Source organism: Dromaius novaehollandiae, chromosome 5 (genome assembly GCF_036370855.1).
Source record: "Dromaius novaehollandiae isolate bDroNov1 chromosome 5, bDroNov1.hap1, whole genome shotgun sequence".
Lineage (NCBI taxonomy): Eukaryota > Metazoa > Chordata > Aves > Casuariiformes > Dromaiidae > Dromaius > Dromaius novaehollandiae.
The window spans coordinates 42,781,305-42,803,276 of record NC_088102.1 but is presented as its reverse complement, the minus strand read 5'-3'; the positions used below and the strand labels follow the sequence as shown (position 1 = coordinate 42,803,276).

General features: G+C 45.5%; 1 protein-coding gene across 2 annotated transcripts in view; it reads left to right on the top strand.

Moving 5' to 3' along the window:
* MAPKBP1 (mitogen-activated protein kinase binding protein 1) overlaps nt 1-21,972 on the top strand; it is a 103,777-nt gene that overhangs the window by 44,031 nt on the left and 37,774 nt on the right. Inside the window, exons 4-12 of one of the 2 annotated variants that reach the window (XM_064512597.1) lie at nt 9,253-9,315; nt 9,925-9,982; nt 13,129-13,299; nt 15,603-15,740; nt 16,580-16,762; nt 17,382-17,399; nt 17,947-18,107; nt 20,334-20,523; nt 21,540-21,686. In XM_064512597.1, coding sequence (XP_064368667.1) covers nt 9,253-9,315; nt 9,925-9,982; nt 13,129-13,299; nt 15,603-15,740; nt 16,580-16,762; nt 17,382-17,399; nt 17,947-18,107; nt 20,334-20,523; nt 21,540-21,686 — 1,129 coding nt within the window. The remainder of the gene's footprint in view (nt 1-9,252; nt 9,316-9,924; nt 9,983-13,128; nt 13,300-15,602; nt 15,741-16,579; nt 16,763-17,381; nt 17,400-17,946; nt 18,108-20,333; nt 20,524-21,539; nt 21,687-21,972) is intronic. The other variant, XM_064512598.1, reaches the window with a different exon arrangement.

Sequence of the window (21,972 nt, the reverse complement as noted above, 5' to 3'; positions counted from 1 at the left end):
AACACTTGCTCCCAGCCTTGTTGATTTAAAACTTACTGTAGGTTGTTTGTCTGACGTTGCTTCCCTGCCCCTAGGGAAGTGTGTTTTTTCAGGGAGGGAGGAAAGTGAACAGTGGTGGGTTTGTGTGTGTGCGGTTTTTCATCAGTGCCTTATGTTCTTTGTGGCCTGTCAGACCTGCAGGCTGACGCGCAGTACTGCGCATGTACGCGTAGCTGGTGCTTTGCATGGCTTGGCTGTTCCACCTAGCTGTGTTACAGCTTGGAGGAGCAGGAGAGAGATTCTTCAAGGTAGGGGAGATAGCCTGTCCCCAGGTCCATTTGGGCAATGCTGTATCTAAGTTTGTAAGTAACATGTGTCTCACCCGTAAGGTTTTTCTTCCTTCCCTGGCTTTTGCAGTGTTGATGGGAATCAAGAGATTTTGAAGGTGGAGTTCCTGCTGAATCACTGGTGACTAGGCAGCCATGAGCCATTTCAATTATTTGAAATTGTTTTCATCTTCTTTGCATTTGTAATGATTCCCAGCTGGTAAGCTGATTTAATGTTTTTTTCTCTGAGCCCTTTTCTCCCCTTTGTTTCCCCCACACACATTTCTTGTCCAGTTCTTTCACAGTTGCCATTCTGGCATAGCTCTTTGCCTCCCAGAAAGGTGCCTCCTCGCTGTGGTGTTCTGCGAGAAGCCATCGCTTTCCCTGGGGCGCTGGTACTGCATGTCCCTGGCTCCAGCATGGCTGCCGTGGGGTTGCATACAACTTACCCAGCAGGAGACAGGACCTAGACTGTTTTTTGCCCCTGTGTCCATTTTCTGTGAAGTGTGGACCCGGAATTTGTTTACCTGAATCATCTTCCTGTGCTTGTTTGCCAAGCATTAGAAGGGTTGCCAGTTTTAAAGCTCCCCTGTCTCCCTACAAACAGACCTTGAAATAACCTAGCTTGGAGTTTTTCTGTGCCCTGCAGTATGTATGTGATGGTTCCAAGGGGACCAGGATATGCTGAAGTAAGATCAGCTGGACAAGTTAGAAATAATTGTGGCCGATCATTATGGGCAGGCTGTGCCCTTGCTCTGTTACGGGGCAGATAGGAGGGATCTTTCAGCCCTCTGAGTTTTTCCTCTGTGTTCCTGTTCTAGCTGGGAACTTCAGTGATGTCTATTTGTATGCAAGAAGAGAGTCCTGGGTTGATGTGCAGTCACCATCTCTGCTCTGTGTTAGATTTTTTTTTTTTTCATCCCTTTATAGGTTGGGGATTTCTAAGCCTTATTTTGAAGTATTTTGGGTGTCTTTCAAATCTGTTCACCTGTCCTCTGACATCTGCGGCTTGAGGTCAGATACATAGCTGGTTGCTCTTAAAGAAATAATCTGGTAGATGTAAAGGGGCTGTTGAGAGCTGCCAGTGGAAGCTCCAGATGGCGAGGAGGATAGCTGCCTGGTTGTCTGGATGTCATCAGATCATATAGGCACTTGTTGGGTGTGGGGGGAAGCTTTTGAGGCTCGTATATCTGGGGATAGAGCAGTTCTCTTGCGTGGTTTGCTCTTCTATCTTAGTGTGGATGAATGAGAACTGAGCTGTCACTAGTGTTACCCTACCCCAAGTGAGGAGAGTCATCAGAGCCTACTTTATGGTCGTGCAAAGCAAATGGCACTGGACAGAGATTGAGAAGAGAGAGGCTATGTAGGTTCTTCCATCTTGTGTTCCCTCATACTGGGCTTATCTGGCCCATCAGTAACTGGGTGACGTGGGTTCAGGAGAGACTGAAATGGTGGGGGGAGCAGAGGTGGCCTTTGTCTTTGTGAGGATTATCCCTGCAAATCCTTCTTGTCAGTTCTGCCCTGCATTCCTCTGGACTAGATTTATTGTGTTGCTTCTGCTCTTCTTGTGTGTTGGTGCAACCAACTTTCCTGCTGTCATTGCATATGGAGGAATTGCGGAGAGAAAGGCCCTGTGATGGTGATGTGGAAAGGGGAAGAAATAGGGGCTATTGCTGCCCAAATCCTTGAGAGAGGGGAGTGGTTGGAGGCTAGGAAGGAGAGCAAGAGCTTCCAGCTGTGGACTGTGAGAAGAGGCACTGTCTTATGAATGCGTGCAAACTGCCACTGCTGGTTTGGTAGAGGATCTACATTTTGTGCGTTGATGCACAGGTCCTGCAAGGAGCCTGTCGACAAGCTGTCTTCAGCTCTGCCTGGTATGCACCTGGAATACCAGATTAAGCCATGTAAGCCCAGAATATTTGAGTAGATACATTCCTTCCTTCTACACTGCCAAATGATCAAGAGTAGGGGCAAATGAGCAGTTTTAAATCTGTTGTCTGTTACTCTTGGCCAGGGGGAGTTTCCACCATCCCTGCAGTTATCACCGGGTCTGTAGGTGGGAATCGCATAGCAGGGTTATGTTTTAGCACTGGATGCTTTCAGGTGCTGTACCACAGGATTCCCCTGTGATTTCCCCTTTTGTCTAAGGGATTATGAAGAAGAGCCTGAAGGCATCCAGCTCTAGGTTTTTACCCACAGATCTAACCATGTAAGAGAGAATCTAGTGGGCGAGGGAGCTAGCTGGTTAAAACTCAGTTTGGATGAGGGTAACGTGATGCTGGAATATGGGGCAAATAACAGGAGTCTTTTCTCCCAGTGGCTTAAGAAATCTCAAAGTCACATTTCTGGAGGCTGGGAGGGTAGTCTGGGAAACTATCTCTAAAATGTGCCCTGTTCTTCCATAGGCCTGTGCTATTGACCACTGTTGGAGGCAAGATACTGAGCTTTGGTCGGAGCTGGTATGGCCGTTCTTGTGTGCTTTGGGGCAGAGCCTGTTCCATGGTGCGTTTGAGCTCCCAGTCCTACAGATTTGGGGAGCCAACAAACCTTTTAAACAGAACAAATTCCCCTGGGAATCTCTCACCCCAGGCCACACCATGTTACTACTGTTCGACAACCAGAGATTCCTAGACTATTAGCCTAGTGACGCTCAAAATGCATGAGCCATTTCAATTATTTGAAATTTGCATTTCATTGCTTTTTACAGTGGGTTTCTTATTCAGCAGTCATGGCTTTCCATTAGCCTGTGTTGGTTTCTGAAGGGTGAATGTAACTGCATCTCTGAGGCTCCTACCCTTCCAGTCTTTTTGGTCATGGTTTGGTGCAGTGAGCTCCAAAGGCTGTTACGCTCAGGTAGTGACACCTAAGTCTTAACCTCTCAATAGATATGCCTTTCTTCTCAAAATGCATTTAATTAATATAGTTTGCATGAAAATACTTCTTCAGTTTACATATTCAGTGTGCACATCCTCTCCCATCACCGTTAACCCATAGCATCTACAAAAGCTGATGTTGATTTTCTGTTTCACACTGATCAAGCCTCCCTTGGCAACCAGTGTGAAAAAGTTTGTTCTTATGTCTCTTCTCTCCCTTCTCCCTTCTCCCTTCTCCCTTCTCCCTTCTCCCTTCTCCCTTCTCCCTTCTCCCTTCTCCCTTCTCCCTTCTCCCTTCTCCCTTCTCCCTTCTCCCTTCTCCCTTCTCCCTTCTCCCTTCTCCCTTCTCCCTTCTCCCTTCTCCCTTCTCCCTTCTCCCTTCTCCCTTCTCCCTTCTCCCTTCTCCCTTCTCCCTTCTCCCTTCTCCCTTCTCCCTTCTCCCTTCTCCCTTCTCCCTTCTCCCTTCTCCCTTCTCCCTTCTCCCTTCTCCCTTCTCCCTTCTCCCTTCTCCCTTCTCCCTTCTCCCTTCTCCCTTCTCCCTTCTCCCAGTATGCGTTTAGTGCATAGGAAACTATTGCACTCCCACTTGAATAGCTTTGGGTCTTGGGAAGAGAACGGAGTATGAATTGAGAAATGGACCAGTATGGAAGGGATGGGACTGTTTGCTCTTTTCGTTTATTCTTGCAGCAGCATGAAAGGAGGATGTTGTAGCAAAAAAGAAATTTGTTTAGTCTGAATGGAGTTTTCTTTTCTCCATATAGCATTATCACCTAGATTGTGTGCATTTAGCTAATCGAGGAGGACTCAACTCATGAACTCTGCCTCCATGCATGTGTCCCACGAGACACGGCAAGACTGGATTGATGGATAACTTGGGAAAGGAATGCCATCGCTGACTTTTGGTCTTCCCAAACCCTCTGGGGAGGGGGGTGGCCAGCAGAGGAAGGAAAGAGGAAAGCTGATGCTGGCAGAAATCTGCTTTCTATTAGCTTGCTGAAGAGGGTTGAGGGAGCAGGCGGGTGGGGGAAGGGCAGCTGAGACTAGGGATGTGCGAGGAAACAGGAGGAGGAGGATGAGAAGGGACAGTAAAATGCAGAGACACTAGGGTTTGGGGAAGAGCAGGAGCAGAGCTGGGAGGAGGAGAGACAGAAGTAAGAGGCGGGAGGGCAGGAGGAGTTGGAGTGACCCAGTGCTGCTGACTTAGATACTTTGTGTAAATGTGATATCGACGTCTGATCCTGCTCTTATATTTAGCTTAGGGAAATTGCTGCATTTGTATGTTTTGTTTTTCTTTCTTTTTGCTGGAGCCAATGGAAACTGTAGCAAACCCCCTGTGAAAGACACCAGCCTTATATCTGCATGTGTGGTGCATAATTGTGCATATATAACATAGGGCTGTGCCTTCATGGAGGTTTGGCAAACTCTCTAAGGAACCTTTCTCTGCTTCTTTGTTGGCTGTCCCAAACGGACTTCCTGATGGAGAAAGCTCAGGTTGTCTGCAAGAACCTCTGACATGGCTCTGAGAACCAATTCTGAATGTTGTGTGTGTTTGTCTAAAGTTACCTGAATGCCCCACAAGAAAGACGAGTCCTGGGAGACATCTCACAGCCAAGTGCCAAGTTTTTTTTTTAAACGCTGCTTGTATCAGGAAGGTGTATTTGAAGGTTGTGGATGACATCATAGACCTAGAAATAATACTTCTAAATATGTGTGCAGTTGCCAATGCCCTCTGCAGGAACCAATGTGCAAACAAACTGGATACCTGATCTCAACTGGCTAGGACATGGCTTGTACAGCAGTAATCCACACAGCAGTGGAAGGTTTCTATAAATGTCTTGCAAATCAGGATATAGTCATGGATCAAAAGATGTGGTCATTAAGCTCTGTCCACAGCTGCAGAGAAGATACGGTTTTGTGCTGAAGCAAGGATGCTAACAGCGTTCACCTTCTAAACAGCCAGTGTGCACCAGGCTCAATGTTTCTCTGTACAGGTCCCATATAAGGCTTTTCTGGAGCTAGTGCTAGTATTTGTGTTGCCACTAGCATTTAAGAAATTTTCTTTAGAGAAGGGTGTCCTGAGAACTTGAATTTGCTTTGAGAGCTTAAATTCAGGGAAGGTGTGGGGGTAAGGAGGAGGTGATGAGACCATCATAGAAGTGCAGACTTGAAGTACTTTACTTGGTCTACATCTACAATTGGAAGTTAGGAATGAAAAGATCAATGCTGTCTTCCCATGTGTTCCTTCCACCTCTTTGGCTGTAAAAGGCTGACCATAGTCTTATGAAGAAGCAGATGCTATAGAGGATGGATGGGTGGATGCTTTGTATGCAATTAATTTTCCATGGTAAATATTTTGTTATTTCAATTAGTGTAAGATTAAAGCCAACATAAACAGAAAAGAATAGATGCTTTGAATCTCCTGAGGGCTTGGTAACTGTACTTGCAGGGGGAACTGCAGCAGGTTCTGCTCAAAAGTGACTTGCTGGCTCTGGGGGCTGCAGGGGCTGCTGTGGGGCAACGCAGAGCTGAGCTGCAAGTGCCTGAGCAGGCGTCGAGACTGCCCCAAACACTTGGAAGAGGTTAGAGTGCTGGCAATAGTTAATCGCTGCTCTTCAAAGAGATGTGCTCTCTAGGATGGAGTGTATTAGACACCTTCCCAAATATTTTGAATATGAGCCAACTTTCAAAGTCAGGTGCTCCTGAGTCCCAGAACAGTAGCTGTGTCCTGCTGTAAGATTTATGTGGTGTGTGGCTGCCATCCTGCTGAATAAGGTATCTTTGAGTTGGCTGAAGTCTTCCTTGCTCTTTTGTAGGGTAGGCAGGAGGGTGTTGGTAGAAAATCATTATGGGATAACATAGCAGTGGGGTAGCTTTTGTTGGGTATCAGATAACTTAAGAAATGAGGGTTAAAAGATTAGTTTAGCCTAGCTAAATCAGTTTATTGGTTAAGGCTATAGAAGACTGTAACCAGTAAGCAAGTTTAGTTTACTACTCAACATAACCATGTGTGCTTTTGTTTCAGTATGTCTGTGAGTTAAAATTACTTTTCCATGACATAAGTCAATACTTGCTGACTAGTAAGGAGATATTTCTTATCCTCTCCCCACCCCAACCATAGAGTGGTTTAACTATGGGTTGTAAACTTGGTGGCTCAAACATAACGGTGCCTTAATAGAGAGTTAAAATATCTCTGTTTGACTGGTGGTCTGACATTAAAACCTGTGTGACTCTTGGAGTGGTTTGTTGATTCCCTTTGGTGTGTGAGCTGGGTGGCCCTTATCTTCACTGTGGGGTCTTGACTTCACTGAGAGCTAAGAAGTGGGAAAGGAAGCCTGCAGGGAGACAGCCTTGCAAGGAAATGGCCAAATGTGGAGGGGATTTGAGCTAAAGTTCATGATTGTAAGTGGCTAGAGGCTCAGCTGCAAAAGTTAATAAAGGCAAAGCCCTGGCCCTAGTTGTTCACTGTACTATTCTAGGAAATGGTGTGTTTATTTGCTTGGTTTGAAGACCATGGTTTGTTTTTTGCCTGTCTTTCCTGTATTTCTAGATTGTGTTCACTTCTATGATGTCTTGTTTTTGTGCAAAGTTCCCTGTAATAAAATACAAAGGGACGTGGATTAAAAAGCTGCGTAGGAAAGCTTTCAACAGGATTTTGTGTTTTTCCTTTATTCTTTCTAATATTTTCTGAAGCTTATTTCGAGCAACTTATCTCTGTCTTAACTCCGCAGGTTTTGGACCATGTAACCCTACCTAACTTCACATAGTGTGGTTTTTGCCTTGCTTTTCTGATTAGCTAGAGGCTTGGAATTAGATAGATTTCCACATCTGCTAACTTCCTGTTTCATGTCTCGTGATATTGAATCACAAAACACCTACTTTTTTACCCTAATCCTATAGAAATAAATAGCATAGGTTTGACTTGAAACTTTCCAGATTGGTTCCCTGGCATAAAAAGCAGAGATGCTTGATGACAGTTTGAACAACCTGCTTATTTACACTTTTGTTGCTGTTCCACAAGGTTACCTCTCCAACCATGGTTGCCTGCTTCAATGTATCAGGAAAGCCTGGTGCTTTATTGCCTTGGCCTTCTGTTTTGTGTGTGTGTGTGTGTGTGTGTGTGTGTGTGTGTGTGTGTGTGTGTGTAGGCAATCAGGGCTATTCTTGAGGAGCACCATAGGTGGAAATGTAGAGTAGTCTAATGAGGGGGCCACATCTTGTGCACGGTGGGTGCTTTGGAGGTTGAAGCTTTCGTACCTTTCTGGAGTCCGCTTTGAGGTAGTGATGTTAATTGAGTGTTACAGCTTTGGGGGATTGAGTGTTACAGCCAAAGACACTTGCTCTTGGTACATCAGTCCTCCTTTGTGCTCTCTTTTCCAGTTTAAAATTTGCACTGCTCCTGGCAGGGTAGCCCTGTCAGAGCAGGTGAAAGGCTGACTGCCTGGGCCAGGCAAGGAGATGCCAGCTCCTGCGGAGACATTGCAGCTGTGACCTTGTCAAACCTGAGCCGCACCTGCGACCCTGGACCCCAGCTGCTGCCATGGCAGACCATGGAGGGGGGCCCTGAAGGATGCTGGCTTTGCCCTGGGCAGCATGGCACTGAGGCGTGCTTAATGCTGGCTAAATCCTTGCGCCTGAGAGTGTGCACTGCCCCTTTGGAAACATTTGCGAGGCCTGTAGATGCAGCAGCTTTCTGTGATGCTTCAGCTTTTGGCTTTTTGCTCGGCTGCGTCAGGCTGAGGCGTTCTCTGTGCAGCCTGCTTCTCCCCGGGACTGATGCCCGCAGCCTGGTGCGTGCTGTGGGCAGGCCCCGTGCACCGTGACTCACACCGATGCGACGGTGATGTGACCGAAGTCCCTGATGCGGCGAGGGCTGTTGGAGCTGGGGCGTGGGGGCAGCCTTCAGTGCTCTGATGGCACTGCAGCAGAGGAAGCAGCCAGGACTGTCACAGCCCGGCAGTGCGTGGCAGGCAGCCTCTCCTCTCATAGAGGGAGAGACAAAAACTGCAATTTCTGTTTTAGAGGTGAAGGAAGGTAGGGTGCAAAGTCATTAGAGAGTGATTGGTTGTTCTACCTAAGGCCAGTTTTTTCTTCCTTTTTTTCACTTGTTGACGCTTAAGGCTTTTATGAGGGGGCGGCTGGAGCTGTGTGTGTTCCTGTTACAACTGGCTGCTGTTCTCTTCTTCAAAACAGAGGCTGGTTCATGAAGATTTTAAAAAATTGTGCAGAGAGTGGGGAAGAGGCAGTGCCCAGGAGTGCTCTGGGCTGCTCGTGGTGGGCAGAGGCTCCAAAGCAAGGTGCTGTTGGTAGGATTTGTGGGGAAGTGGGGCCTTTTCTCTTTCACCCCCTCTCCCGATCACTGACTGTTCTGCTCCTGATGGAGGTGATTATATTGCTTAATAAGAGGTTACTGCTTTTTGCTTTGGCAGTTCATCTCGCTGAGAGACTTCTGCAGAGCCCCCGAGCAAGTTGTTTATTCAGATATTTGTCTCTTGGGTCAGCAGGTTCCGACATCATATTTCTCACTACCTAACTGGCCAGTGACCTCTTGTGCTATACTCAACGACTTTGTACTGTCTTGTGTTGGGCACAGGGGCAGAAAAAAGGGCAAGGCACAGAAAATTAGATTTTTTTTCCTGAGAACGTTTTCAAAAGATCACCTCTTCCATTGTTTCCAGTTTTCTCACTTGAGAAACATGCTGGTTTGGTGTCCAGAACATAGTGTCATTTTCATGGCAGGGGATGGGGAACCTAATCTACTTGGGGCCATTGCACAGACTTTCATAATTAACCTTTCTGTCTAGCTTGAGCAGTCGGAGAGTTGGCGCTCGCAGATGCTAGAAGATAATTTATGGTACAGTACTCTTCAATGTGAGAGAGGCTTGGGATTTCTTCCCTGAGCTACTCTTTTCCTTTGCAATTTCCAGCTAACCACAGCTCAGGCTGTGAGATTAGGGGATGGAACAGCTCTTTGGGGCTACCTTTGCTTCTGCTCTGCCAACAAGGATGACTCTGTTTGTTTTTCTTTATGCCCATGGCTGTTATGTCAACCACTTTTGTTTCTTTCCTCCATCTAGGTGTGTTGTCGTGCTGTTCAACCCTAGAAAAAATAAGCAACACCATATTTTAAACAGCTCCAGGTGAGTGAAGTTTCAAGCTGGGCTTGTTCTCTGTGGGAGGTGAATTACAAGGTTTTTATGGCTTGAGCAAAGTGTAAGAGCTGCTGAGGAGACTGTTGCTCCCAGATAAATTCCTTCAGTGAGAGTTGCCTTGGGCAGAGTCTGCCTGCCAGTTTGCCTGTAGCTCCTCCTAATGTGAACTGCTATTGCTGACTAGGCAACACTTCATAAATATTGTGGCCCCATGAGGAAGTTTTAAAAGGCATGACATGGAGGAGGTCTCACTAGAACCCCATGGTATCTGTGTATGATTTTTTTCTGCCTGAAACTGCGACCTTATTATTGGAGCCAAGTCTGTGATATGGCCCTGCAGCTGGAATAAAGGCATGGATATAAAGATGAACCTCAACTTTTGGAGATTTCCTGGTGCTGTAGGCACGCTGCTAGAGATTTGGGCAGCAGGGAATCCCCATGATGAGTGTTAGACTTCTGGTAAAGAGAAACTGTTGGCAGGCTATTATGTGTGATTTGAGCTTTTCTTCTAGTCTGTCCTGACCTCCTCCCCAGTCATGACATATTGAATTGAAACTGCACGCTGGAAATGTTTCAATGTCATTCTTTTTGTTTTAGGAAAACAATCACAGCCCTTGCTTTCTCTCCAGATGGAAAATATCTGGTTACAGGAGAGGTAAGTGTGAGAGCAAGGAGGGTACACCTTGTCCATCCCATTTCAGAGTAGGGCAGAGGATGTTAGAAAGAGAAAATGTTGAGGTTTTGAGTCTTGTAAAATCCTTTCTGCTTTTTGACAGGACTATGGCCACTGAAATATCAACAGAACAAGCCTGTGAGCTGCCTTGTTACAGAGAAATCTATTTTAGTGTTCCATCTCTGTGTGGACCTACTGAGTTGTGGGTGGCTTTGGGTGCTCCTGCTAAGCGTGTTCTGATGTGCTGTTGCCTCTGGTCAGCTTAGGGGAGTGAGTCTTCTGGGGTGGCCTCTGTGAGCTGAAGGTAGAGTGAAAATAAGTCAAGGAATACAAAATACTGCTCTACTCTAGCATGAATGAAGAGGACTTGGATGGTCCTTATTCTTGGATTGAGTTTAGGATAGTCCCTTTAGGATTTCAGGAAGTAATTGAAGCCAGTAAGTGTGTTGTGGAAAAAGTGAAAAGTGCATGTGGAATGGAGCTTTAGGAATAGCGACAAAAGATGCTGGTGCCTGTGGTTTGGCATTGTGTGCTTGGCTGCTGGCGACAATTGCTTCCTCTCTTCAAACATGCTTATGGGGGAGAATAGGGATGACTGCACTGTGTGTCTGTTCTGCATTAGAAGTGCAAGACATGGACTGTGTGTCATGAGTTTGGAATTACTTGATGCTAAAAATCCACAAAAATGTTGACTGTCCCCCTTATGGTTGGGCTCAGTTTGCTTTTTTGTGTTACTAATGGTAATTTACTGCTAGACTCTGTGCCTCTCTAAGCCGTTGGTGAACATGTGCAAAACAGGTCCCCTCCTGAGCCTCAACCACAGAGAAGTACATCACAACCCTGTGTTAAAGCTGTCAAGAATGAGGCTGTTCACTCCAGAGGTCCCTAGTTTGGTTGCTGTGATGGCAGCTGTCATGTCAGTGGGTGGTTCCCTAGCTAGGACTGGATCCCTGTTGATCAGGTATAGGATAGAAATGATAGTATTTTGGATGGAGGTTACCTCAACACAACAGAAGTAAGGGCAAATTTTCCATCAGAGCATCAGTTTTTTTTGTGTTGTTATTACCTTCTTTTAGTGACAAGATGAGATTTTACAGCTGAAACTTTTGGGTTTTTAATCCCTCCTTACACTCGAGAAGTCTTAATGTATATAACATTTATATATATATATATTTATATCTGTGTGTGTATGCATATATTTTATTTATTTATAAAAGGATTATATATCTTTTTCTCCCCAGTGTCCTGTTCTGATGATCTTGGTGGTTGTGGATTTTTTTTTGTTAATTTCTGCTTCTCTATTCTTGTCATGTGGGGCAGGAAAAGTAGTGAAAAATGAAGTGGCCATTTTTCCTACTGACAGCCTAAACATTTCAGTTTGAAACTGTTTTCAGGTAAAAGGCAAGCTTTGATTAAAAATAGTCTTTCCAGTTATACTTGAAAGCTTTTTTGCCATGTTGCAAAACGTGTCTTGGCTTGCCTGTTCTAAAACCACTTCTCTTTTTGGTATCCCAAATGCCTGAAATTTGAATTATTAATTTGTACAGTTGTGCCCCCTGCTGGTGTCAGCAGTCTCTTAACTCAACCTCTGTCCTGTGGGAGGTCCCATTGGGAAATGGGGCTGAGTTCAGTTACTGAGTTCAGTTTGTGAAGATCAATTTTAGGCCTTGTGCTAATTCTGCATAGTACACCTTAGTTTTCTGCATGACTGGCTCCTCAGGAGAGAGGCTACAGAGGTTGTTCCTTGGCCTGCCATACATATTAAATGTCTCTTGAATATTTTAAATGCGGAAGAAAATGGATTTTTTTGTTTCTCCCTGTGGAGGTGTAAATCCCTTGTCCATGGGACTCGCATAGAGCTTGCTGTTGGTGAGCATCTGTTATGTTACTGAATATGAATCAATTTACCAATGTCTTGGGGTGGACACTAAGGTGCTGGGAAATACATATTTTAAAGTAGAGCAATTATTTTGAAGAGCAGCTTGTTTGGCTCATTGTAACATCTTGACAGCATCCTTGAGACGTGAGCTCTGCCGTGTAAGAACAACTGCACCAAATACAGTAAAATCTGACCACAGCACTTTTCCAGGCTGCAAGAAGTTGCTTGGCAAAGCTGTTAAGTGAGACAACTAAACATTTACAGTTCTGAGTTTCTAAAGCTTTGATTTCTCCTTCTTGTGATCAGACTTGCCTCTCCCACGCAATCAAATGATTTACTTAACCCTGATCAGAAAAGGCACCATTTCGCCTTGTTGCCATGGATATGTTGTCTTGCAAGCTACCTTTTTGACATACTTCTATATGAATTCATGAATAAGCTCTTGAGTAGGATTTGCCTGTCAGGCACATTCCTGGCCAGCATTTCAGCTTGCCTTGTACTTCTCATTTTATTTTGATTTAATAACAAATAATTAAAGAAAAAAAATTGAATTGTCTGGCAGAAGGTGCTGCATTGGCATTTCTGGAGTCTATGACCTGCTGTTTCTCTGGAGAACAAGTTTAAAAACAGAGTGTCTGTTGCCTCCATGTCTGTGTGTCTGACACTGCCTTGCCCACGTTTGTTCAGGCAGCAGGCATTCCTGCGGTTACCTTTGTGGTGGAAATGATGCTATTAGCATCCCATAGGCCTTCCAGAGGTGCTGTGCGATAATTGACAAACAGTCACATCATGTTTTAGTGAAGATGTGACCTGGTTCGAGATCTCCAATATCCATGTTGTGTTAGGGGCAGAGGATGTGAGGATTTTTGGGTTCACTAAGTCCAGAAATATGGTGTCACGTAATGCTTTTTGTGAGCTAGCTGTGAGTTCCCATTGCAAAGATCAGGGATTTGCATGAAAAGTATTGTTCTAGTCTTTGGCTGTTTTGGGGGGGAGGTAAGAAAGATTGAAGGAGGGGAGGATTTTTTTTTAATTCTTTCAGGGACTTGCTGAAATGCTCATGCTCATTAGATTTGCAGTCTCACCTTGGGCTTCGAAGAGTCAAAGGAAGTGAGTCCTAAGCTCTCTATGGTGATTCCAACATCTATACATCTTTTTCCAAGCTCACACATTTTTACATGCTTGAATCTGTCAGAACTGACCTCAGGAGTTACGTTTCCTGTTCTGTGCCTGTCCTTGTCCCTTCCAGAGTGGACACATGCCTGCCGTTCGGGTATGGGATGTGGCCGAGCGGACCCAGGTGGCCGAGCTCCAGGAGCACAAGTATGGTGTGGCCTGTGTGGCGTTCTCCCCCAGCTCCAAGTACATCGTTTCAGTGGGGTACCAGCATGACATGATTGTCAACGTGTGGTCATGGAAGGTAAGTTCCCCAAGAGGCTGGGTGGACCACAGGGTCGATAAATAAGACTTCAGTTCTGTCCTGCTTTCTGCCTTTTTTTTTTTTCTTCCTCTTTTGACATTCATAGACACAGACAAGTTTGGACGTGGGAGAGAGCTGTGGTCCCTTAGGGATGGTCTAAATCACTTCGGTGAAGGGTTATTCTCTATATTTGGAGACACATGACATCTTGCTGCCTGGTCAGAAAAGCCTGGGCTTCCGAAACCTTGTCAAAGCCTTGTGCCTTTTTAGAGGCTTAATGAAAACTAATTCATGGGGTTGAAGAAGGAAACTCACCAGCCAGGGATTCCTGGTGTAGTGGGTGCTCTTGCATTGTTTTGTTTTCATTGTGTCGGGATTTGTGATACTCCAAACCCATCCTTGACCTGCAAGAAAGGGAACGTACATAGAGCACAGTGGCTGCTCTGTGTGCTGTTGGGTTGGGGCAATATTCTGTGGGAAACAAATCCTGTGTCTTTTCATCTAGAAAACACATAAATGTGTGCTGTTTGTATAAAAAACATACATATATCGCCAGGCTCACACTACATAGGTTTGCAGTCTTCTGTATTAGTTAGAGCTAAGCATTTATACTTTTTCTAGTTTGAGTCAGCTCCTGCTACCTCTTCAGGCACTGTAACACTCTCTAAAAGAGAGGGAATTTAAAAATTGTATGTGGGCGCGGATATGAATGTTAAATTTCATATCGTGCAGCTTGCAAATCTGTGGTCATGTACTACATTAACCTCTACATCATTCTTTGTGCTGTACTTCAAGCTCTCTCTGTTAGTCCTCTCCTGCATGAGTGGAAGTTTGACCTTGCTGTTTTTTTTGTATAGCTGAGTTGTGTAGTGATAAAACATGAATGCCTGTGTCAGTGTAGAAAAGCGAGTGTTCAGCCTTTTGGTTCTTTCTAGTCACACAAATCCAAGTCATGACTTAGAGGTGGATGTAATGCATTGTATGTATGGGACTGAGTACAGGCAGCTTTGTTCTACCTTGCTCATGCAAGTTTTTCTGGTCACTGTGATCCTGTTTATAATTACTTGCCTAAGAGCTTATAAGGTAAGAACTATTTCACCCTTCGTGCAGGAGAACACACTGTGCTGCTGCTTCCATTTCCCTGTTTTTCCCAGTCTGGTAGACTTGCTCAGTTGTTTGATTGTGATGAAAAAGTAAACCCCTGTTGTTGGTAGGGTCGCCTTGCTTCCATAAAGAAAGGCCTCAGTGGTGATCCAGATGTTGCGGTCTACAAGGGCCCTAGAGCTTTCTCTGTGTGCTCTCTTGAAGGAATTTGTGTTAGTGGCTGTCGCACTCCCTTTTCCCTTGGCGGGGTTGGAGGGTCCTGCTTGGTGCTGCAGCCTGGGCTCCTCTGTTGCTCAGTTCTGTGCGCACCCTGTCTGACAGGGCCTGTGGAGTTCGTGTGCTGAGGGCACTGTAAGAAGGGGTAGAGGAAAGAGTGAGTGTCATAAACATCTCCCCTGGTAGTTTGTAGTCAGTCACATACTACAGGGTTGAAACCTCACCAAAGCTAGAGGGGAAAGCTTTTTAGTTCGCACTGCTACCGATCTGTGGAGAATGGGAGGGGAGGAAAACTGAGTGCTAATATTGTGGGCAGGGAGTTCCTGTCATCTAACCGTTCTCCTAAGACAGTGTCCATTCCCCTTCTCTGTCCTCGCCATCCTCTTCCCCCTTTTGCAAGCTCTTTGACCATTTGAGGTGCACAGAGAAATAAAGCAGACTTTGTTTTGTCTCTTCTGGTATAGGGCAGAAATGGTCTTTTTATGTCTCTTGTGTCTTTCTGTAAAGCAGAGAATTTATGGAGGAATCAGTAGTATTTTGCCTGTGGAAAATACCTGTTCCCCATCTCGAGTGCCTTGCTCTCATTGCTGCCTGGAGGCTGAGAGAGCCCCTGCTGGTGCTGGCATGCATGTGCTTTCCCTGTTTAGAAAGGGAAATGGATTTGTTCCGAGTTCCCTATGATTGTGAAACCAACAGGTCAAGGCTCAGAAAACATGTCCATGCAGGCACTAGTGACTGGTGAATTGTTCTTGATCTCAGTCAGTGTGGAAGTGGGATTGCATGCAAATGTGAATTCTACCCTCTGCCAAATCAGTGCCCCTAGCTAATACTGGGGAGGTTGTATTCAGGGGTAAATGGGAGATAGCTTGGGTCTCCTCATTCCACTTCTGCAGCTTTTGTATTGAGTATATGCCTGCAGCTGAAATGGGTTTCCTGTGATTCTGAGCAAAGAAATTAAGCTATCTAAACAATTACATTTCCAGAAAAACATTGTGGTGGCAGCCAACAAAGTCTCAAGTAAAGTGACAGCTGTGTCATTCTCAGAGGACTGCAGTTACTTTGTCACTGCTGGAAATCGGCATATCAAGTTCTGGTATCTAGATGACAGCAAAACCTCCAAGGTGAGAGAAGCTGCCAAGCTGTGAGCAGACACTTCCATCTTACAGCAATGTGGATTTTGCTGTGGGAACTGGGAACCCTTTATTTTCCTGGGATTCAAGGCTGGCTCTCAATTTGTGGCTCTCAAGCCTCAGTCTCCCCATGGACTGGTAGCAATTGCATGCTGCAAATGGTACCAAAAGCTTGTCTTATGTGCTGGGGCAGGATTATCGTTCCTGGAATTGCATAGCAGCATGTTTGTTCTTTAGCAGTTATGTATACCCCCCCGCCCCCCCCCCCAAAAAAAAAAAAAAGCTGCAGCTATTAAGCTCCTTGCAGCACAGAGATTGGGAGATCTCTTTGTGGGTGTGAACATCTCAAGAGGCTGTGGTGGTTCTTTTGAAGTGTCAGCTAAAGGCTTTAACCCTTTAGCTGGCAGCTTCTGTTCTTGGGCATCAGATATGTATTACACATATGCTCAACAGAAGTTGCTACTTCATGCTTGGACCCCACCCTCCACTGGCATTTGATATAAGTCACAGATTGGCCATGGAAGGATTGCTCTTCCAGTGGCTGATCTGCTGTCTCTGGGTCATACGTTTGGAAAGCCAATTTTGGTGGCACAAGTAGAGTTTTGTTCCATTGACTTGCTAATACTGATGGTCCCAATGCACTCTGCAGCCTGTGGGTCTGTGGCAAATTAAACCTGTCACCACCTCTCTTCACACTCTGTAGCTCTCTTTATTTGAGCTATTTCTGCCCTGAAGGCTAGGTGTTCCAATAAATGTCTGTCTGGAGTGCCGGGCTCTGTTCCTAATGTCGTGGGTGTTTTTTTTTTTTTTTTTTTTTTTTTTTTTGGTAGGTGAATGCCACAGTCCCCTTGCTAGGTCGCTCAGGCTTGCTTGGGGAACTGAGAAACAACTTCTTTGCGGATGTGGCGTGTGGAAGAGGCAAGAAAGCCGACAGCACCTTCTGTATCACATCCTCAGGCCTGCTGTGTGAATTCAATGAAAAAAGGCTGCTGGACAAGTGGGTGGAGTTGAGGGTGAGTTTTGTGTCCTCTTGTCCTGTGATGTTAGCGCCTGCTGAAACAGAGCAGGAGCAATAATAAGTGCATTCAGAGAGCACAAGCCAGCCACCAGCAGTGAAAGTTATTGACTCTGAGGGGAATTTGGGCTTCTGCCACTTTGTGATTTACACTGGTTGGGATGCTAGACAGAAATACCATTGCCTCTTTGCAAAGGGATTTTATTAATCCCTGAGGCTCTTCCATTCTCAAGCTTTAGTGTTACAGCTACTGCCCTTCTGGCAAAGCAGCGTCCTGATGTAGCTTTTGTAACCTCTGTGTTGTCCCTCCTGGGTTGGCCTGGACAAGTAGGAGTGTTAGAAAGATTCTGATCTCTCTCCTTTCTGCAGTGTCTTGCTTGGCTTGTGGATCTCAGATGCAGCTTCCCAGTTTAGTAGTGGGTTTGGCTATTGTAAACTACCCTCTTGGCCTGTAGTTAAGACTTCAGCATTTTTTCCTTTCAGTTGAATGCAAAATGTTCACCTGAAAGGATCCAGTGTTGAAACCAAGGCAAAATATTTCCACACTTTCTTTCAAATGAAATGCCTGTTCTTTTCTTTCCTTTCTTCTCTAAAATCTGCCTTTCACTCTCGCTCAGAATACAGACAGCTTCACAGTAAGTTCGACCAAGTTTTGCATTGAACTCATCCGCTTATCACCACCTTCCATTTGCTATCATTTTCTGCCATTTGTACAAATCCTGGTGGGAGAGGGGAGAAAATCATTTTTTCCTTTCTTGTCCTGTTGTGACAAGTGATGTATTGGTGTGGTGTAGTACAAGGTGTGGTGCTGCTTCCCTGCCAGTGGTGTTGAATGTCACAGAGGAGTAAAAAATAATGTTCAGAGTAAGACTCAGCTGGAGCAAATGTGTTGTTCTGCTGACCTCCCCCGGCAGGAGTGGCTTTATGTCAGCAGGGGAGCTAGCCTTTGGAGCTCTTTCCTTAGCCACTTAGAATCTGCAGCGGACCTTAGCCAGGAAGCTCCTCAGAAAGGAAATTGAGACTTTTAGGTTTTTCCTTCCTCCAAAGGGCCCAACCTCACTTCAGCTCTTCTGACCATGATTCCTTTGTCTGTCAATTTGCTATTCTCTGCCATGTGTTTGGTGACTTTTGAAGTGCGTGTATGTTGCTCACTAGCCGCCTTGTGTGCTATGTCCTCCTCAGACCACTGTGGCAAACTGCATCTCTGTGAATCATGACTACATCTTCTGTGGCTGTGCTGATGGCACCGTGCGGATTTTCAACCCCCTGAACCTTCACTTCGTCACCACCCTGCCGAAGCCGCATTTCTTGGGAACAGATATCGCGAGTGTGACTGAGGCCAGGTATTGCAGAGAGGGTGGAAGGTACCAAAGGAGGCTTGTGTGGGTTAGAAGTGGTCCCCAGACTTTTGAGTTCTAGCGTATGCTCTTTTTATGGACTAAAATTGGCAGCATGTGGCAGATCTCCTTGAGCTGTCACAACCTGGCCACATGTCGCTGGGCTACAGCCCAAAGCTGGTTGCTGGGCCCCACAGCGTATCCTGCTCCTCATCCTCTTGGGATCACCCATTTCTGGCAACCTTTTGGTATTGGTTGCTAAAGGTAAGCAGGCAGAGCGTACAGGATATTGTGGCACACTTCAGCTGCTCTTGTGCAATGGCATGTCTTTTGCTTATTGTGGTAAGGGCTGCGAAGACTCTCCTCTGTAACAATATAATGATGTTGGTCAGAAATGCCTAGGCTTTCATGTGGTATTTTTTCCAAGGATGCTCTTGCAATCATTTATGGACCCAAATATCCTATTATTGTCCATAGCCTTTCTCTTCCCTCTATCTTGGGCATTCTGTTTTCTTGTTTTCCTCCCTTGCTCTGTTACCTTCTGCCTTGACTCTCTTTCCCACCTTCTAAAATGGATAATGTGGTTTTCATATAGTTCTGTCTGCCAGCTTGTTGAGGCTTTTACAAGAGAAAATCCTTCATGCATTTCTGTTTGCAAATCCTAATAGGAGAAGTGGGGAAAGAAATCGAAAGGCATATGTGTCCACCAGCCATCATTCTAGTGGATTCCCCTGTCCACAGGGATGCACTATTTCTTTTTCTTGTGTTTCAACAGGTTTTCTCTAAACTTTTGGGAGGAAACTTGAGGATAAAGTGCAAACAGTGCACTGTATAGCCCTCCACTGGAGGATCAGTGGAAGGTGATAATTCAGTGAGGAAACTGGGAAAAGGAACTATTTTCCTCAATTTAGTGTTACCAATTTTGGTAGTGCTAAGTCAAGCAAACACATATTCTGGCCCTTTAAAAGTATTCTCTGCTGCTCCCATATCTGTCAGTCAAGCATAGATATTCATGTGATTCTTAAACATGCCTTTGTAGGACTAATTACAATCTTAACAGCGTTTTTTTTTTATTTCAAAAGAAGCTGGAAAACACAGGACTCCTTATTGTCCCCATGCATGCCAGAGCCTCTCTGTGGGATGCCAGTCACCCACAATGAACTGCCCACAACTGTATTAATGACTTGATTTTTTAATAGGATCTGGGCTGTACTCTTCTATCCCTCAAAGCTTTGCTCTTGCTGAAGCAGAGTTCCCAGTTGTCTGGTGTACTTCATGCACTTTGGCCCTCATCCCTAGATTGCCATTAGTCCTTTTTAGTTACTCACTCTCAACGCTGGCACTCTGACTATAGTTGCCTACTTTATTACCCTTAGCAGCATTGTGGGCTCACATAAAGAGAGTAGCTCCTACTGTACATGCCTGGAGGCAGGGCTCAACAGAGGACCCCTGCAGAGGAGATCCTGGGTTCACATCATGTGACCTAGGTCTAACCTAGGAAAATGGGAGTTTCCCTGTTGTGCAGAGTTCCTCTGTTTGTTTGCTGCAGAGAGCTTGCCTCTCTATAAAGGACCATACCCATCTGCAATTGCCCATCTCATTAGCTGTTCCAAGCAGCACCAGGCTGGCCTGTGTGTGTGTGTGTGGGGGGGGGGGGGGGTGAAGGCATGTCAGACAAGCATCAGCTGAAGTAAATCTTCCTTTGTCCATTGTGCTGGTGTGCTCCTAACTTTCATATGCTAGTGACTGCTCCTATTCTTCCCCTTGGTCCCATGCCAGAGCAGTTCCTGCAATTAACTGCAATCAGCATGCAAAAGATAGGATCCACCAAAAGATGATCCTCCTTCCCCTTTGTTTTGAGATCATTGTTTGACTTGGATTTTACCACATGCTTATGCAGTGGTAAATGCTGATGACCTCCAGTGATGACCAAGTGTCCTCTTAATCCTTCAGAGAGAGCCAAATGTCTATCTGTCTGATTGGACTCTGGGTTGTACAGCAAGGAGAATGATTCTTACCCTGGGGTGTTCAGGCCTCTTTTGGGACTTCTTGCTGCGATAGTTGTTCAACAGTTGGGTCTTCCCAGCCAGCCTTCTCTCTCTACTTTTATGGCACAGTGTATTGCTCACCTGGCCATCCCCTTTCAGAGAATCTGAGCTCTCATGCTTGACGACCTTGCTCTGACTCCAAGAGGGCACAAGTTAACTAGGCTGTTGTTCTCTCTTTGCACAGTCGTCTTTTCTCTGGTATGGCTGATGCAAAGTATCCAGACACGATTGCCCTGACTTTTGACCCCACCAACCAGTGGCTTTCCTGTGTATACAACGACCACAGCCTATATGTGTGGGATGTCAAAGACCCGAAGAAAGTGGGCAAGGTTTACTCCGCTTTGTACCACTCTTCCTGCGTATGGAATATTGAGGTAATGACAGATGGGGAATGTTGTCTGCAGACGCGAGTGTTGGATTATGGGTTGTGGCTGTGGAAATCATCTGAAGAGCTGTCAAATTTAAATGCGAAAACTTACTGCCAAGAGAGAGAAAGAGAATCAACTCAAATTACTTTCTGTGGTTAGTGTGGTTGTTACTGGGCTTGTGCTGGAGCTGGGAGCAGTTCTTTGGCTGCACTGCAGTGGTTGACCAAATACTTGAGATGCAGTGTGTTACTGAAAAAAAAAATTCCAATAGTAAAATGGTGAGAGGTGGGGGAAGGGGCAGAACTGGACAAAACTGGGTGCAGTGGCTTCTTTGACAAAATGCCCAAGATTTTATTGTTGACCTCAAAAAGTGTTTGAGGTCTGTGGTGAGCAAGTGTTCCAAAGTCAAAGAAATGAAACAAGTGATAAGACCTCAACTCCAATCCCCATTAGCCAGGATGTACCAGGACATCCTGCATTAGCCTCTCAAGAGGCTATTGCTGTCCAGTCTGTCCGGCTGGCTTTCCTTCAGAAGGAGAGAGGGAAGAAAAGGAGGTATAGGAAACAACAGGTCCTAACAGTGGTCAGAAAAAGGAGAACTGGAAAGAAAGAAGGAAGACGTTGAGGACTCTTAAGCATTTTATTAATTACATTTCTCCCTTCTCCTCCTGGATTATAAACCTTCAGTAGTGTTTGAAGTTCTCAAACAACAGTGCGAGGTTGTTGTGGCATGGTCTTTGAGGTGCTCTCTTTGAACTATTAAACACAAAAGATGCTGGCTTACTGTAGGCTTCTTAAAGGGATGTTCTACACTCAGGGAACCTCAGCCAGCATTTGTTTGAAGCAAGTATGAAGCTCTGGCTTGCAAGCAGGTTTTCATCGGGAGAATTCCTGGCTACTTCTGGCCTTTACAAAACAGAGGACAGCTCTTTCATCTGGTCTTATTTTGAAACTTGCTACCAGTATCTAGAATGCTAGGTGCAAGGGGATCTCATTCAGGGGTTGATTTTACCTGACCTTAGATGTATCCGGAGGTGAAGGACAACAATCAGTCGTGCCTACCCCCTGGTTCCTTCATCACCTGTTCGTCTGACAATACCATTCGTCTGTGGAACACCGAGAGCTCCAACATTCACGGCACAGCGCTGCACCGCAACATCCTCAGCAACGTAAGATTCCAGGCTTTGATCGCCTCCTTGCCCTGGGGGATGCGCTCGCTCATGCACAAGTATTCTCGAGTTAAGGTCCAAACTACTCAGTGCCTCTAAATCAACACAGACTTCTCTGTAAGGAGAGCACAAGTCTGGTAGGAGATGTGGACCTGAAGAAGCATAAAGGGAGTATTAGGTCTAAAGACAGTTTGTCTGAAATGGCCATTGTACTGTTGCTTTTTCCAAAACCACCCAAGGGTTCACCAAGCTTGGCCTTTTCCAAAATGGCTCATGCCATATGCTT